Source organism: Pagrus pagrus (assembly GCF_965226575.1).
Source record: "Pagrus pagrus genome assembly, chromosome: 22".
In the NCBI taxonomy this organism is placed as follows: domain Eukaryota; kingdom Metazoa; phylum Chordata; class Actinopteri; order Spariformes; family Sparidae; genus Pagrus; species Pagrus pagrus.
In genome coordinates, this window is record NC_140204.1 from 20,876,407 (window position 1) to 20,895,805 (window position 19,399).

At 40.7% G+C, this 19,399-nt stretch overlaps 1 protein-coding gene across 9 annotated transcripts in view; it reads right to left on the bottom strand.

The window, feature by feature from the left end:
• ablim2 (actin binding LIM protein family, member 2) overlaps positions 1-19,399 on the bottom strand; it is a 98,276-nt gene that overhangs the window by 66,959 nt on the left and 11,918 nt on the right. For 6 of the 9 annotated variants that reach the window (XM_084345047.1, XM_084345044.1, XM_084345042.1 and 3 more), the window contains exon 1: positions 6,609-6,857. The exons of 1 other annotated variant lie outside the window; for it this stretch is intronic. In XM_084345047.1, the coding sequence (XP_084201173.1) occupies positions 6,609-6,624 (16 nt within the window). In that variant the 5' untranslated portion in view covers positions 6,625-6,857. Of the gene's footprint in view, positions 1-6,608; positions 6,858-19,399 lie in introns of those variants that run through there. 2 more of the 9 variants (XM_084345045.1, XM_084345046.1) reach the window with 2 other exon arrangements.

Genomic DNA, 19,399 nt, shown 5'->3' on the forward strand with positions numbered 1-19,399 from the left:
CGGCGGCTACATTGGTGAGCTAATAACTGCTGCCTTAAGACAACCCTGAGGGGACACGCTGCTTTAAATTCATAAACGACTCTGTCCATCACGATGTTTCACTGTAGACATCGTCATATGCCAATCTGGCAGACATTGCCCAACCCTAGTCTCTCTTGCAATAACTTAGTTTATGATTCAACACAAAAAGGCTTTTAAGTTACATATATAGTACTTGTAACAAGGAACCGCAGGCCACTTCACAGTGGAACACACAAGCGGTTATATCTCAAATGCCTTTTCAAGAAGCCATGCTCCTGCACCTCCTAAAAATAGAGCGTTCCCTAAACTCACGGGGATCCCATGGTGCTCTGCAGCATTCCTGGTGTGAACCATCTGCAGAGGCGGCAGGGGTGGGCAGGGGATCAAATGCTCACATTACCACAGCAGGACCATTTTGTAGCGGCCGAGCTGTTGACCTTGGGGACTTTCACTTTCTTAAGAGTAAACAGATAAACATACTGCCAAAAATGCACCTGAATGTTATTTCTATTTTCATAGAAAATCAGTAAATACTGGTAATACAAAGTGCTTGTTTAAGGTGCACTATGCAGTTTTGGAAAGGAAATTCTCAGAAAATTCAGAAAGGCAATATTTACAATATTAATAAAGACATTATACAAACTCAGAAATAATTATTTGATATATATTTCCATAACTGAACAAACAATCTGTCCTCAGACGGGAATATGGCCCCCGGAACACAGTCTGAAGCTAGGAAGGTCCTACAAATATAAAAAATTGTGTTGTTCTTTGAGGACAGTTCATTTCAGTGCATTTAGTTTATTCAGTCATGACAATCAGTAAAAAATCTTCTGATTTGAATTTCTTGCCCAAAGCTCCATAGTGCATCTTTAATAAGTTATTTGCTTAGGATAATGATTCTATATGGGACAATACAGTATTATCTAAATGCTATTAAATATAATACCCATTCTACAGCAGTCTTTGACATGAGTTATAGCACAACAACAAAAGAACTATAATGTAATAAGATAGCCTTCCTTTTTACATTGTCTGCAGGTTTACTCAAGTTTTAAGGCTCCTTTCAATTCAAATTACCATAGTACCAAATGTGTGACCACTTTTAGCCCAGTAACCCAACATGCAGAGAACATGCAACACTTTAAAGACCTATTAAACTAAATATAAGACATAACAGTCACTTATTGGCTATATTCACACCCTCTCAGGGTCTTGCGCCTTGCTAATATGATTAACAACATGTGAAGACTTTTTAAGACCCTGCTGACACCTGGCAATACCTTTCTATCGCCATTACTTCACTGCTTGAGAATTTCCTGTCCGTAGCTCCAACAGAAAACTCACTCTATTATCTCACTCGCTTGTGAAGCCAAGAAAAAGACATGAACAGAGCCTATAGGCCAAGTTCACTTAATAAACTGAAGTCCTGTAGTAGAAACAGAGAGACGACTGAGAAACCTCTAGTTGCTATGATGAGTTACATGACTTATATAATAGCATATACATTATACACACAGACTATATATTATGAGTAATGATATCTCCTGCCTCCACGAAGCTCTGACATCCACCTGTGCAGTCACCCTTGCAACCTAACCCGAACAGCATTTGACCTCCGACCCTGAGATCAAGCAGTACAGAAAGCTGACTGGACTTCATTGGCAGATGACACCAGTGCACCCTTGTTGGCTCAGCCCTTACAAAGGCAAAGGCACGTCATATAAGCAGAGAGGAGTGGGAAATGACCCAAGTCAACTCATTTACTGAGTGATGTATTGGATACATTAATGTTGCTGATGCTACTGCTAGCCATGAATGTGGGTCTTTGTATGAAAATATACTTTTTCGGATGACTCTGTGATTATTTCTTCCATGTGGGTAACAACCACAGCCTACAGATATTATCCCATGCCTTACTGCAGCTGGCTGTATTAGAACATTTCCGTGTAGCTGCCTCAAGTAAAAACACTGAGGTCCAATCAGCACGAGTACAGTTTAAACCCTGTTTTGTTTTCAGCTAGTTAGGGAAATGAATCTGCATCTAAGCTATGTCAAAACTCCAATAGGATCCTACACTGTATAATGTTCAAATACTTTGTATACTCCCAGTTTGGGGACCCTTTCTTGTTCCAACATGAAAGTGCCCCATGTTGAAAGCTAGGTCCACAAGAAAATGGTTTTCCCAGTTGTTTGTCTTGACTGGATTGCACTGGATATCCCAGACCTCAAATCCATCCAACACCTATGAGATGAACTGGACGGCTGAATGGGAGTTAATCCCTGGCCCAATTACCCATACTTGTAGTGTACCTTGGGAAGCTTGATGATACCTATGGGAGTTTGATGAAGTGAATAACCCAAACTTTGGGTCCTGGCATTCATGTGGATGCCACTTGACACGAATCACCCATCCCTCGATGGTAGTGGTCCCCCAGAAGGACAATAAAGACTGCACAGGAATGGCCTGAGGAACATGACACGATGCCAAAGCCATCGACCTGGTCTCCAAATTCCGTAGATCCGGGTAGTGTTTTAGATGTGACGACAGTGAGAAGCGACTGGTAGCTTGTAAACAACGGCAGCCCCCGAAGCTTAGCTGTACCAGTTTCATCAGAACTGGACAACATTTTCGTCATGACAAGATGAACAAAGAGCATGCAAAAGATGCTTTTGGTTTTCTCCCGACCGGCTGGTAGACCTCTTCAACTGTTGATCTGATTGGTTGAAGTAAGCCTGTGATAGATGGTGACAGATGGATCCTCCAATCATCTTCCAAGTATTTTTCGCAAACAACCTGCCCTTTTCCAAACAGTTTCTAGCGGCTCCTTCCCAGATGGATTTGTGAAACAAACCCTTCTGTGAAACAAATCTGGCGTGTCAGGTTAATATAAATGTACTGTGTGTGTAAAGCTAATCTAATAACTGTTCATGAGCAGGAAGCTGACTGGGAATGAGGGAACGAAAGAGTTCGAGTAAAAAGACAGTGAGGGATTGGAACTGCGTGTGCTTGCAGGCCATTCATTTCCACCCAGAGAGCAACACCATGACTCATGAATTTAGCCACACTGTAGAAAGCATTGTGTCAGCTGTTTGAGCAGAGCTGGTACAGAAACACTGGCATATGCCACACAGGTTCAGCACGGAGGGAGAGACACAGTCGGTATCAAACACACAGACCATTATCAACATTTACAGAACATTTAATTCCCTGTAGTGCACCAAGTGAGAGCTGAGTGGCCCCAATTAGCTCAGACTGCTGGATAATTCTGCTACTTGAGAAAGAGTAAATCAATGTAATATAGAATGGGTAAAATGACTGTAAGTGGGGGAACTTGTATGGAGGTAAGGAGGTGCTAATATTGATGAATTATCATCAGACGCTGCTGTACACTACCTGCCCAGCACCAAACATCAGACAGACTAGAGCACAGTGGAGCACTTAGCAGCTAAAAAGACAGATATTTTCTCAAGATTTATTTCACTACCTGGCAAACAGCAAACTGCAGATAAACAGAGCAGCAACAAGCTGGTGACCGAAGTGAAACAGCAAGAAGTAAGACATTTTTGTGAGGTGTTGTCGGAGGCCTAAACGGAGCTAAAACCAGGGTCAGGTTAACATTCATCAAGTGGCCTGAAACACAATTCAAAATGAATGACAATGGTAAGTTCTGTTAAACATGCTAATACAATGCCACAGCAACTTGTGTGACTGTTGTGTTGTCACTGTAACAAGCTACTTACTACTCAAGTAAATTTTTTAGTGAGTACTTTTATACTCTTACTCGAGTAGTTAGTTAGTTTGGATGACTCATTTTACTTCTACTTGAGTAACTGTGTATGAAAAGTAACATTACAGTTATTACAGAGTACAGTTGTAGTCTACTCTACCCACCTCTGCCTGGTACATATTCTTCCTTTGTGCCATAGAGCTCCATTGTTGTCCAAAAATGATTAAAAACATCATTAACATTAACACACACACTGTAGTTTGTTTTGACTCATTGCCAATACGCTGTCCTGCTGCCCCAAATACTCACTAGAGCGCTAACTGAAAATAATCCTCAATACAAGCAGTATATCCTCTAGTTTGAGTACCATTTGCTAAAACCTACAATGAGCACATTTTTAAAGAAATGACTCAGACTTTTTAAATTACGTAACCATATATCTGTGACTTGTTATGAAAAAGGTACAGGTTGCTGTAGGAAAGTCAGAGAGCATTATGAGATGAATGACACATTATGGGCTCCGGTTTGGGTTTTAACAAGTCAATCAGGGCTGAGGGTCACCTGAGGATACTTCTTGAGGCATGTAGCTACTTGGATATTTCAACCTGCCATCCTAAATAGAATAAAATACCCATTTATTTCCCTTCTTTAAAACATGTCAACAGGGGAACCTAGTAAACTGACGCACACCGGGATGGTTTGTTTACTGGCAGGTCCAGAATAGTGACGGGCGTCGCTGTGACTGCTGACAACCAGCCAGCCATTACATCACACGCCCAGGATACTCTGTCCTTGGCTAGGACTGAGACGCAGCCTACAGTGGTTTGTGTGTGTGACTCAATTTACACTTTGATGCCTTTGTGTATGCCTGCATGTGTATGTGCGTAACATGTATATTTTTTAGAATTTTGAATTTTTTATATTTAGCTGTTGGTCTTATTGAATATAATAATTGAATTTGAGCGTGAATGAATACTTGGATGTAAAAAAGAAAAAAACACTAATTAAATCAAGGCATAGGTTTCTGTCCATTATGTCAATACACAGTATGTGTGTTTGTGCATGGAAGCACGTGGCCTGTGTGTGTGTGTGTGTGTGTGTGTGTGTGTGCGCGTGTGTGCGGTGTCGCTGGAATGCCCTCGCCGCCAAAATTTACAAGCTTTGTCACATTGTGATGGCAGCGAACACACCTCCCAGCTCTATACAAAGCTCAGTCATGGCCTCACATGTAGACGCTAACACACAGACACAGACTTAACACTGGATCGGCTTTAACAAGACTGTTAAGGACAAGATGCTGGAGAGGAGAGGACATATTTGTGGTGGGTTTATGAGGACCAACAGTGAGGCTACTTTTAACAAGCAACTGTGTAGGGGTCAACAGTGTAAAGTATATTTACTCAAGTACTTAAAGTTAGTTTTGAGGTAGCCGCATGTATTGAACTTTTATGCTACAACGAAAGATAAAACTGTCTCGCTGTTCAGCCTTCCCTGCCTTGCTATTGTTACAGCAATGCCTGAACTAGCCATAGCCATTCGTGGCACAAGCTAACTTGCCTAATTCTGTTAAGCTAGTAAAAAAACTGACAATTAACAATATTTAATATTTATTTATTTAAAAAAAAAAAAAGAGACCATCACTGTCTAGACAATATGAATGAACTGTTGAGTAAGATTATATTTCAAGGCTGGATTTAGCGGCGTCACAATTGTGACTGTGATTTAGATTTTCTAAATCCAAAAGTGACTTGAGGTAATGTAATTATTCACATCCTGTTCAGTGACTGACTGTGACACACTGTTAGCTTGAACAAAATTACAAATTTGGGTTTGAACGTTGTTGGAAACAATTTGGATAATGTAACAAAGTTTAACAAAGTATATAACAACGTATTGTCATTTGTAGAGTTTAATGCAGAAATTTTGCATTTTTTCAATTATTAGTACACTACCTGATGTCAGAGTTACGGCTGATCAGCACTGAGAAATAAATACATAAGCAAAGTACTGCAAAATTGTACTTGAGTAAATTGTAGTAGTTACATTACATCACTGGTTATTCTCAACTTTAAAATGAACATTTTATATTTCTCTTGGAAACATATATCGGTTCCAATTATCGGTCTGCTGAATTACTAATAATCGGTATTTGGCCCCGAAAAAAACATATAGACGACCCCTAAAATCCTGTACTTCAAAGCTTATTTTTTGCATTCAGTCTCCACAGGAATATTATGGGAACATTTGTGGAAACATTAGATTCCTATAGCCATACAGAAAGTATGACCTTATTATGCAATATCAAAGACACACTGTAAATCAGCATAGGATTATCAGAGTGATTTCTTCCAGTAACTGGCCCTCACCCCTTTGTGAGCAGCCCAGATGGCTGGGATCCCAGTGTAAGAGATGCAGGCAGGGGACCAAGACAACACGGTTGTTGCCAGGGATGTTGCAGGCAGGCAGAATATCAACCTGCAGCCTGAGCATTCAGCCTGCTACCACAGGCTTGTTGTTGTCGTTTACATTCGCACACCATATTCAAACAGAAGCTTCTGACTGAGCTTACATAATAGGAGGCCTGTTTAGCTGTAGGTAAAGTACTACTCACATAGACACACATACTACACACTGTGAACCCACACAAACACACCTAGAGGTTTTGAATGACAGGATTATTATAGTTCAGCATCTATTATTGTGGTAGAAGAGTAATTCAAATCTACTTAAGACAGGTGAATGATAACAGGAAAGTCATGGTTAATACAAGCAAGTCATTGGCTACAACCTGTTTTCTCCCTCGCAGGTGAACACACCACACATAGCTTATTAAAGGTTATTAAAGGTCATTATTACCTTTCTCCTCTGGCATTGTCACTCAGCTGTTTAGACAAATGTAAGATATTATTATGTCCTTTATTAATTGTAGGCAATATCCCAAAAATCTCTTCAGAGTCCTCTGATGGTGTTGCGACACATCCTCTGCACGCTCTGGTGTAATAATAGGTGGGAGCACGGAGTGAGTGCTCTGTCTGTCACTATCTCTGGAATGAGCTGCAGGTCATATGACTCCCTATGTCTCTCTCTCTCTCTCTCTCCCTCTCTCTCTCTACCACCTCTCTGAGTTATTGCAGCTATCTGTTATAAATAGAAGCATGTGCAGCTCAAAGAGAATGACACCTCCTCCTGGTAATCTGTCACTGGGCGTGTCCCAGTGTCCCCAGTCTGCGACAAATTCAACTCTGGCAGCTCAGTGATAACCAAATGAGGGATCAGTATGTTCAAAATTTGTTTGGTGGAAAACTTTTATGTTAATACAGTATTCGTATTCAGTATTCATCACAGGATGTGACTGTTTTTTAACAGTTCTGAGAGTTAATTTAGAAGTTTTTAGTGTTAAAACACAAACCGATTCTAATCAAATCACATTTATTTGGTGGAGAGTCCTGAACAAAACAGTTTGCAACCAGTCTAGGCAGATGGCCGCCCACCATTGAGTCCGGTTCTGCTCTGAGGTTTCCGTCTGTTAAGAGACAGTTTTTTCTCGCCACTGTCACAAAGTGCTTGCTCATTTTACGCTTTAGCATACATCAGCTATTTAATGTGGGTGCAGAGACATACACATACTGGTAGGTCTGCACTGACTAAACAACACACAACTACAGTATATCTAATCAAACACACTCACTGCCTGTCTATGATCACTTCTAACAGACAGAGTTGATATTTTGAATGTGGCTGTGAATGCTGTCTGTGTGGCTCTGCAGACAGTGGGTGGAGGTAGAGCTCAGATTAGTACTTGGTATTACAAATGAGCACTGTCATGTAGGACTATAGCTAGCCAAACTATGAGCTACAGGAAATCACATAGGTAACTTAGTGTATTGAAGCCACATGCTAACAATTTTGCATTACTTAGTATGTTAGCCGGGCTAACATATACATATGGCCAGTTAAAGGTTTAAACTAACAATGAATCATCAAATCAGCAAATCTCTGGAGAGAAGCAATATAAAGCACATGTTATTTCAACACTTATTTCCTGACATAAGGCCATGGTAGAGACCACTGGTTGCCTCAATCTCACAACAATAGTATTTTTGGGGCTGACATTAAGGCCAATTTTACATCCCTGTTCCTGCCCAGAAGAAGATTGAGCCACTTATCGACACCTCTCGCACTGAAAACGACAAGTTTCAACTGAGCTTTTTACAAACTCTGGTTGATGCAGTCAATCTGCCTACCATGTCACTCCATGTGCACGCAAATGGTGAGACATTGACGGTGAGACATGGATTACAAATTGCATAATCATCTGACCCCCTACCTTAGCTGTGTTGCTCTACAGTCATTACACATGTATCTGCACTACAGCCGTTTACAGTTCGACTGTAGCTCATCTAGATATCTGATTTATGTTCAGGGTGCCGCTGTGCGTTCGTGGGTATTTCGAGACTGGCTTTAACTCTCACTATTGATCTGAGTTGGTATCTAATCAATATTCAGGGGACAACAACTGTCAGCCTTAGGGATTCATCGCCATATGTAATCAAACTAGCTTTAAACTCACAGAGGTAAGAACAGAGATGACATACTGTGCAGGGAGGGGAATGACACACTAATGTAAACATAGTGTATCATGAAGAATTATGAAGCTGTTTGGTCTTGCATTTTTAAAGCTTGGATGGATGGTGATAGATCTCTAAAAGTGTTTTCTGTAAAGAATGTTTAATTGAGGCAACATAATGACTTAGATGTCTTTATACATGATATATAATATAGTGTGCCTTGACTCACTAATCAACAGTTGGGCACGCTACATGAGAATTGTGCTACTCTCAAACAATTTCTATAACCAACGCAAACACAGCAAATGGTTGCGTGATGTGACCGAGCACTGAATGTACAGTGTACAGAAACAATGAGATCCTTCTTCATTCAGCTGGCGGAGGGTCACCTTAGGTTAATGGTAACGATGTTGGACCCGCTCCATCTTCTGGGCCCCGGTAAAACAATGGCCACTTCCACATTGGTGAAGTAAGCAGGCACATTCATTAGGCTTTGCGCCAAGTGTGCAGAATATAACTGAACCAGATGACCGAAGGAGAAAGTTTTTTCGTAATGATGAAATAAGTGACCACTCCTGGTGATGGTGGACTTATTTCTACTAGCCTATTAGTGATAGCTGCAAGCTTTAAGGGATTAGAATGTCGGTTGGTCAAAAACTAACAAATAGATTATCATTAAATTCTGTGCAGACATTCATGGTCACCAGAGGATGAATCTGGTCTACTTTGATTTTGCTTTGACCTTTTATGTAGCACCTCCTAATGACATTTCCATCCACCATCCTATATTCTGTGCAGTGTTAATTAGGGAATCTTAGCATGTTTACACGTTGAGGTCACATGGTGGACATGCCCAACATTGTCCCGACGGCAGAATGGTAATATCTTCAATGTGAGCATGTTAGCATGGTGACATTAGCATTTAACTCAAAGCACCACTGTGACTAAATACAGCTTTGCAGTGTTGGTAGAATGGCTTTAGTGTTGTTACCCTGTTGACCACAAAATATCAGCTTTCGGAGGTTTTGGAATTGGCCTAGAAATAAAAGATGTCACTTGAACCCTGCTAGATGGAGGACAGGGACAGCATGAGCTGCATTCAAAGCCACGACCTGACAGGCGATTGGTTCTACTCTGTCAGGCCAGACCAGCAGGAGCCATTACAGGAGGTTATTAAAAATGACCAAAAATAACACACAGGATGTACCAGAGAGGTGTATTCAAGCTGAGCTGATTGTCAGCGAGCAGAGACACATTCCAGAGGGACAGAGCAGCAAGCATGGCCTCATTTCATCTTTGACACCATCTTTCTCGTACTTCCTCAAGTCCTTTATTCTTTCTCTCTTTGTCTTCTGAAGCTGTGACGGATCATCACTGGGACATAAACCAAAGGAAGTGCTCAGTAAATGGTAAAAAAGCTTCAGGGGAACAGAGTGCATGGTGGACTTCGCCATGTGACTCAGCAGCAGGCACCGCTTGTGTGAGTGTGTGAGTGTGAGGGAAAGAAAGACACAGGATCTGCATTGCAAATCATCTAGCGCCAGAGCTGCCAAGTGGCATCCACAACAAATCCAAACGTGGGACCAAAACAGAGCGATGCTGCTTCCAGCCGAGCAAAAAATAATAAGGAAACAACTCAATTTACAACCGCATAATGGCATTAATAATGATCAAAATGCCAAATATTATAATAAAACTGCCATTTCGGGCTTTTGTCATGGGAATCTATGCAGACTTTTGGTGCATTTTAAATATATGCCATTCATCTTTTTAAACATTCTGACTGAAAAACAATGACTCGGCTGCTTTTCCCTCCGACTGCGATCAGTGACAATCTGGGTTTAGCTTTGCATTAATCTTTCCGCAATGTTCTCCAGAGGAGCTAGTCTTGCATGGCACTGAAATGAAAACAACATCACTTGCCAGAGAACAGACACGGTAACAAAGCAAAAAAGGAAACAGCCCATCTTTTTTAGCTTTGGAGGGATAAACCAGTGAGAGGCAGGGAGACAGATATCTGCATAAAACATCTTCACAGTCACAGAATGAATACGATTCCCTCACTTTCCCTATTTCTTCTACAGCCTCCTTTTTTCTTTAGTAAGGGTATTTTGTGGAGGTTTGGGCAGAACTGCGGCATTTTGATGTCTGCACAATCTGTGATCCTGCACAAGCTTTATTCACATCCTCGAGCGGGACAGGGAAGAAGAGACAGAGACACAGAGGCAGTGCAATGGAACGGATGCTTTGGGTGCTTTATCAGCTCGATGCAGCATCCTGACCTTTCTCCCATATTTCCATTTGGTGCAGTGTTTCAAACCAAAAACCAGAGTGATTTCATAACTTTTGAGACTCATCTACCATCTGAAGTCACCTTTACTTTTGAACTCAAGCCAACTCAGTGTGCTTTGGTCCCTGAGCTGTGCACATGTGAAGGCTAATAAGTTCAGTGCCTGAATGTGTGAATGTGGGGTGATGAAGATAAATGTGAATGAGACCACTGTTCTAAATAGTACCTCAGTGGTTCTGATGTTCACAGAAGCCCATATATTCATCATTCACTTCAGACTCAGCCATTCTCTCTTTGATAAATTGAGTATTTTGTGAGTTGTTTTACTCTGTTTTTTTTAGCTAAGTCATTTGATTTGAATTGTTTTAATCTGTTTACTTGCAAACATTTTTTAATTTAATCACGTTTTCAAGGTTCGTCATTTGATTTAAAATGTTTTGCTCCGTTTTCTCCATATTATTTAAGCCTGGTCATTTTTTAGCATGGTTATTTGATTTGAACGGCTCTAGTCAGTTTACTTGCTAATTATTTCGCTTAGTTGTTTGATTTGAATGATTTTGCTTACTTTTTTCTAAGCTAAGCAATCACACCACCGTTCATACTGCTATGAAGTTCAGTACAATTTTTGACCGTCCTCAGTTGAGTAAGTATTTCAGTTTGTGGCTGTTTTAAGCAGCTCAGTCACTTCAATACAAAAAAATACAGTGCTTTTCAGTCACCTGTGAGGCGAGTTACACTGCTTAAAGCTACAGACTGACTATGTTCATTCAGTCAGTTGGGCCTGATGGTTCATAATATTTGTTCATTAGTGCGCTGAACACATAGACTGGAGTCTACCAAGATTTGCATCTAGCACAGAAAAAGATAGAGGAATGTAATGAGATTTGTAATTTGGCTAACAGAGAATCATATATGTGGCTACAAGCAAACTAGAGTGTATTTTATTGTATTTCATCCAGGTTCCACTTCAAATGACACAAGTACAGCAAGTATAAGCCTATAAGAACAGAATAAAGAGGAATGAAGACTGATCCAAGCATAATTGCATTTCATTAGATTTTTGGTTATGATAATATTGTACTCACAGTAATTACTAAGATCTAGTAACACAGCAACATTGTTACAACATCTGACAAGGCAGGAAACGGGAGTGGTCAGATGATCAAACAGGTTGGAAAGAAGACAACAATGTATGCAGATGACCGAAACCACTTTATTTGGAAGTAAAACTTTCTGAACACCTGATATGTCAATAATAACCTTATGTTGCACAGGAAAATTGTGCGCACATAACATAAAAAGCATAGAAAAAACTCAACTTCCTAAGAAAACGTAAGAAGGCCGAATTCCTTTGCCAATTTCTTGTCACCTTTTACAGGTGCAATAGAAAGGATCCTGACTGGAAACATCACAAGCTAGCATGGTTTGTGCAGAGCCTAGGACAGGAAGGCTCTAAGCAGGTGACCCAGAATACATTGGTATCCAAAAAGAGCATCAGTATCATCAGTGAAGTGAGATGTCTGCCCAGAGACCAAAGATACTTAAAGACAACATCCACCCAGCCACAGTCTGTTCACCCTGCTGCCAACTGACAACAGATACAGTATCTCCTGCTGTACCACCAGACTACAGAGCAGCTTCACTCCCCAGACTGTGAGACTCCTCAACTCATCCTTAATACTCCATTATGAATTGGTAATTTTTCTGACTGGATTATTATTCATTCATTACCCTGTACAATTTGTGGAAAGTGTCTTTTATCTAAGAGTTTCTCCCAGCTAGATGCAGTTATAACCGTGGTAAAATAGCAGATGTTTAGCATGGTTAAGTTGCTGAACTCAGCTGTTAAGTCTCTACAGCAGCTAGAAATGTTGCACAGAATATGTTATAATATGTTATATATTGACCTGCATATTATGTGTTTTTCCACATGTAAGAAATAAAGCTTGTGTACATGCAACATCCTGATGGTGTGTAATATCGAAGTCTAGATCGGAGAAGGTAACCAACAGGTCAAAGTTGAACGAGGAAGTTGGTCAGTACACTGTGCTGTTTTTTGAAATAGACAGTTTGGGTTGTAACTTTACTGTTCACCTTAAACCTACCACATAAGTTTGGCTTAACTGGGGGGTTTGTCTGATCGTCTGACTGATTATGTCTCTTGCCAGACTTCTTTTTGACCAACAGCTAAAACCCTAAGATGTTATAAACAAGACTTGCTTTTTAGTAGCAAGCATACAAGTACAAAAAGAAGATATAGAAGGAGGGACAGGGCTATAATTATTTTCTAATGGTATACCTCCTCAGGACCTTCTGACCTTGACCTTATCTAAATCACCCACCACTCCCAGCTTTTCCAACAGTCATTGCCAGTCATGTCACATATGCACAAGCATCCTGGACTTAATCAACTACACTCTGCAGTGTTCCAAGTCTAATAGGAAACCATCGGGTCATTATATAGCAGCTTAATGCATGACAAGCATGCAGCACTAAAGCGAACCAGGCTATCGTAAAGAGCTTCACTTCAAAGGCTCCAATGACCATATCACAACTGGGAATACTGGTGGAATGGATGATGGAATGCCTCAAAAGCCCACTGAAGGATCACAGAGGCTGTGATATGGGTCTCTCTTACTATCTTTGTTAATGTGTTTGAGGATACATGTGTGTATGTGCCTCTGCAATGCACCACCGACCCCAATCCGAAGTCCAACTGCTGGTCATAAAGCTGAGTTAAAAGGCAGACATTGAGTTATAGGTGGGAGGCTATGTGCTAATGCAAAACATGGAGTAAAAAGTAGCTTAGATTTAGACATCTAAAATGCCTCTTAACCTAAATAGGTTCATCTTTCCCTTTCACTGCTGTACTTCTAATGTACAGCAAGAAATATGGGTCATATTCACATTATGGTAAAAAGCTAGAATACAGGTTCACTGTTTTTTTTTATCATACAGGGATGACACTACTTCAAACTCTGGCCTGCTCTCTTGTCCAATCAGTGACTCAGTCGCTCACAAGAGGAACATAATGACAGCCTATAAATTACAGCAGCGGGACAGTCCATCATGTCAACTGTGACACCCTGTGTTTTTTATTTCTCACAACAACCATTCAAATTAGTTTTTCTCATTCCAACATTTAGAATCAAAATAATGAATAAAATAAGATGTTTAAAATGGATGGACGAGACGGATATTATAACAACATTTATGTTCTTCACAACCTTTGACGGACAACGTTTCCCTTAAGCCCTAGATCGAACTGCCTCGCCCACTATCAAGTATCAAAAAATGTCTTGTTGTGCCAAAATCTAATAGATATGGTGATTGGTTCTCTCAAGGCATGCATACATACATCCTATGTAATGTAATATTTTGTTAAAATGGATTTCATAAAATTGGATATCGATAAAAGTATTGTTCAGGAACCGTTATTGAAGTCATGGTATCGGTACCATATCAAAACAGTTCTTAAGCATGCACAGCCCAATCTATATCCTACACATTCTTCTTCAATGTCAAAGCCTGCCTACATTACCCACAATGCAACTATGCCACCAACAGTTTGGTTGGACATCCAGGTGTGTTATCCTCATGCATCCGGGACGAGCGTCAGGCTTTGAACTTAGTAGTCCGAACTGACATTGACTTAAGGGACATCACTTGAGGACATTTATCAGACTTCATACAACTCCCTCTGGAGACACTAAAGGCTTTATATAACTTCTTCACACATGTGGTAGTACTCTCCAACAATAGAGCATAACACACTGCTTCTCAGTCTGGTCTAAAGTTATTCTTTGAGGATTCCAGTGGAGAGTTTCAGTGTCCTATGGTGCTGTAGAGCTGTTCCAGAAGTTATTCCATATGGGCTCATGGCTATTTGCTTAAAAATTAAAATTCTTTGCCTAAACTCCAGCAGACATGCAATTTGTGCATCTGTGCTCCAGATCTGTTAACTGAATGGGTGGCAGAGATGGAGCAAAACCAAATGGAGGTCATGAAATTGAGCTCAGGACATTTGCTTTCTCCATTTCCAAGATTACAATCCAGTACCCTGGGTGGTTCACTCGTCCCTATGCGGGTGTTTGATAGATGTGTGTGTTCAAGTGAGACGGAGATGAAGTGGGTGCAACTATACATCAGCATTATTTAGTTCTGCTCCTGCAAATGCACCTCCATCCTGAAATGAAATATACAGTGCAGTAGATAACACACATTGAATACTGCAGTGGTTACAAGCTGCTGTTTTGTGGTGTCAGAATGTGTGTATGTGTGCTTTATAGATGTAAACGTGAGGGAACACCCTCACAATTACATGTCTAACATAATAGGAGACATGCTGGAGAGGGATCCCACACAGCTCCAGCTTCTCATTGGAGAAACGAGGAGGGTATATGAGGCCTCCATCCTCTCTTCTGCCCTTTTCCCTTTTCTCTCCTTTAACTTTTTTGCCCTGATCTAGTTGAAAATATGGCCTTGGTGTGGTGTTCTGTCTGTGTATGTATGTATGTATATGGTGCCTTGATTGTGATTACATTTACCTTTAAAGTGGGGGAAAACCTGCAGTTGCAGCATATAATTAAGCATGCAAAGTATTGTAGTATAACATATAAAAAGGATATATACAAAAGAAAACACGTCCACAAACTAACTTTCACGAACCCATTTTCATTTCTACTCTTAAATTTCAAATTCTAGTCCTACACCAGCATCGTTCCATCTTTGTGTGGTCCTCATGAGTACAGACAGTGGTACACAGTACTGACGGTGGAGCTTCAGACTGAGAAGCACTAATCTATACGAAAGCTGATGTGGAGGATTAGTGATCACCAGCGAAGCACAACATGAAGCAAATCTCTGTCTTCACAACATTTTCCCTCCAGTCTTGAGCAGAGAATTAACACACACAAAAATACTTGGGTGACCTACTTTTAGGCTCCTACTTTAAAACTCCTTATTAAGACCACAACATGCAATGTGATTAGGGCGTGTTAATCTGGTTAATTGGTTAATTCACCAGGGAACTGTGGAGTATCCAGGAAATCAAGAAAGGGAAAAGAAATAGGAGATAGAAGGAAGAGAGACAAGATAGGAAACGAAAGGTAATAGGAGATAGAAGGAGAGGAGGCATGAAAGGAGGAAGGAAAGGAAAGGAAAGGTTATGAGATAGAAGGAGAGGAGGCATGAAAGAAGAAAGGAAAGGAAAAGAAATGGAAAGGAAAGGTTATGAGATAGAAGGAGAGGAGGCATGAAAGAAGGAAGGAAAGGAAAAGAAAAGGAAAGGAAAGGTTATGAGATAGAAGGAGAGGAGGCATGAAAGAAGGAAGGAAAGGAAAAGAATGGCAAAGGAAAGGTAATAGGAGGCAGAAGGAGGGGACGAGAAAGGAGAGGAGGAAAAAAGGAAAGGTAATGAGAGATAGAAAGAAAGATAAAAGGAGACAAGAAAGAAGGAAAGGAAAGGAAAGGAAAGGAAATGAAGTAGAAAGAAGGAAATGAAAGGAAGGAAAGGTAATAGGAGATAGAAGGAGATATAAAGCACAGGTAAAGAGGAGTAACATGGTAAAGAAAGATGAGCTAGCCTATATAAGAAGAGAGGAAGGGGAGAAGTTGTTGCCTTTCTCTAATGGCAGTGAAGAAACAACAGACGAAGGGGAGGTTAGAGGAAGGAGGTGGTTATAACAGACATACTATAGCTTGAATCAGTACACAACACTGAGTGAGAAATCAGACAGCCACAGACAACGATCCAGTCTGCTGGAGCGATCAATCACAGTAGAACACATGCACGCACACACACACACACACACACACACACACACACACACACACACACACACACACACACACACACACACACACACAAAGTGAATTGATGAATAATTCACTGTAGCCCATTGATCTTTGGGTCTCTCTCCTTCTCCCCACATAACAGCAATCTGATCCAGGTTCTAAGTGCAGAGTTAGCTCTCAAAAACACAAAGGACAAAAGGTCCTGTTTCCTCTTATAGGGTGCCACAAATAGCTCCAGTGGACACATGTTCATCACATCATAATTGTTGTTGAGTTATTACAGAGACACAACATCATAAACTGTAAGTCCTGTATAACATCAATACAGCAAGTTTCCAATTACAGACAGCTAATGTGAAACACATTTTGAGATAATTAGTATATATAAACAATATACTAACACTAGCTTTAACAATACAATCACCACAAATTATGTGTTCAAGTTTTGGTTCTGACTACAATGTTGTATGTTTTCCTCTTATCTTGGTTTTCTTTCCCTTTCAAAAAGGTCCACACTGTAATTGTATGCAGTTCTGTACACACAACATCTACTACATGTGCTGGGACAGGGATTCCTCTTCTGGCTATGAGAGCTTTCCCTGTTCAGGAGTCTCCAGCTCTGTGGTTCCTCACAGAGGCCAGTACTGGAAGACAGGTTTACTATTGATCAAACTTTAACTTGAGACAGTGCTGGATTAGTGCTGATTTACATCTCCCATTACAGTGAATCAGGAAAAAAGAATTCAGAGCAAACTAAGTACAATCTGATATATAACATTTTATATGGGCCAGTGTTGATACTGACCAATCCAGTGTTGGTCAGGATCTAATTAAGGTCACCTTCAGAAAACTGCAAATCGGCTTTAAAGGAGTGCCTTGCTCTTGCATAGGTGCACGAGATGAGACATCCTAACCTTTTAAAGCTTTCCTGCCATTTAAGTTTTTGAGAAAAAACTGATTAACAATGTACAGTGATTCTTAAATGGCATACTGTATCTAGTATCTTGAATCTACATTAGAAACAATGGATATACACCATCATTATCAACAACATCTTGGCTCTGTGATAGCACGCAAGCATTCATATTGTGAGAAACATAACAGTTCAAGCCCCAGCAAGTTTAATGCTCTCCTGAGATGAGTTATAATCCATCACAATGTTTGCATTTCCAGAACTGCCAAGAGGTTTTTCCAGTTTGTAAATTGGCAGCAGTTCAATTTAAAGAATTTCAGGTGCCTCAAGGTCAAGTCAGGGTTAAATGATGTGTGATGTATCTACATTGTGGCGTGGTGTGGCATTTGCAGTGGTACAGTCATTATGGGCTGCCGTGATGAAGACTTAACTGGATCGTGAGACAAAGATCACAGCTGACCAACTGAGAACTTCACCTCATGATCCATGTTCTAACCTGCAACCATGGTCATGAACAGGGTAGTGGATGACAGATTCAGATCATGGATACCAAGAAAAAATGAAATCCATCAAAGGGTGTCTGGGCTCAGTCAACAGGGCAGAGAGAAGAACAGCTCCCTCACTCCTTTGCACTGAAAGGAGTCACCTAAGGTGGTCCAGTATTGGATCTGCCAAAGGATCCAACCAGAATTCCCCCAGGACGCCTCCCTGTGGAGTTATTCTGAGTACGCCCAACAGAACACCACTGATGGATTATTTATCCAATTTTGCATGGGGACATTTCCCAAGGATTGCACAAGAATAACAGGAGCATGTGACCGAACACAAGGACATCGTCGGGACCAGGATCAGCAGCTTAACATAGGTGGGTAGGTGGATATTTAAATGGTATACTGGAAATGATCAAAGCTAAGGCTGCAGACTTCCACATATATACGGAGAAAGTCTGTTGGGAGCATCAGTATCTGTTTGATCAAACACTAACTTTGAGTCCTCGAAATGTTGTCAGCCAGGTTCATACAGCGCTGCATGTGGTGAGATTAGATTTCATTTGATCTACTGGTAAAGGAACATTTCTAGTTATTTATAATAATATCAAATAAGGAACTCAGTGAACTGAATAAGAGATTTGTTTCTGTGTATCTGTGCAAATCAACCCCCGCAGTGCATCATGAATTCTGTATGATTTTTATGAGATTTCTGGGTCATTTCTTGAGAAAATTGCAAAGGTTACTCTCGCTCCACTGAAACAGTTTTTTGACATATCATTAGACACTCAAACTGTTTCCCTGAAAGGCCTCAATAAATCTGTGAGGAAACAACTAATGTAAGTTGCACAAGGGCTCAGGGAAGTGTTTGATCAGTATGAAAATAATATGAATCATATGTCATGGCCTTTACAGTCGACAGATCTTAACTCAGCTAAACACCTGCAGGAGATTTTGGAGCAATATCTTAGACAGACAGGTTCATCAAAACCTCCAAATGAGAGAATATCTTTTGAAAGGAAAGGCATTCATCCCTGGAGTTCCAGAGACTCTGTGAATCTATGCAGAGGAGAAGTGACGCGGCTCTGGTGTCTCATGGAGGCCCAATGCTCAGCCTGGTTTCCCTTGAATGAATTACGTGCATACTGGACAAATCTGCAATGCGGTTCAAGTCCAATTTCAACATTTACTGCTTGTGCCAGAAAAAGTGTGTTCTTAGGAAAGTAAGGGTGTGGAGGTCTGGGTGGTGAATAGGTATGTAGCACATGTGGCGTCTTGTGTTCTGCCATAATCCAACTGTTAAGGTTCTCAGGGTGGCTCTGGGGAGGTCAATGTCAGCCTTTTAGTTGGTCAATCTACCTCCTTGGCCAAATGAAATTACAATGCATACAACAATTAAATGGATTGCCATGATGCTGTGTCAAGACGTCCAGGGTTCCCAGAGGATGACTCCCACTGATATTGGTGATTTTTCTCTAGCTCCACATTCAGATCAATTTCCTTTGCTGTGAAATATCTCAACATCTACTACAGGGATTCCCAAAGTGTGGTGCGCGCACCCCTGGGGGTGTGCGAGCTGCCGCTAGGGGGTG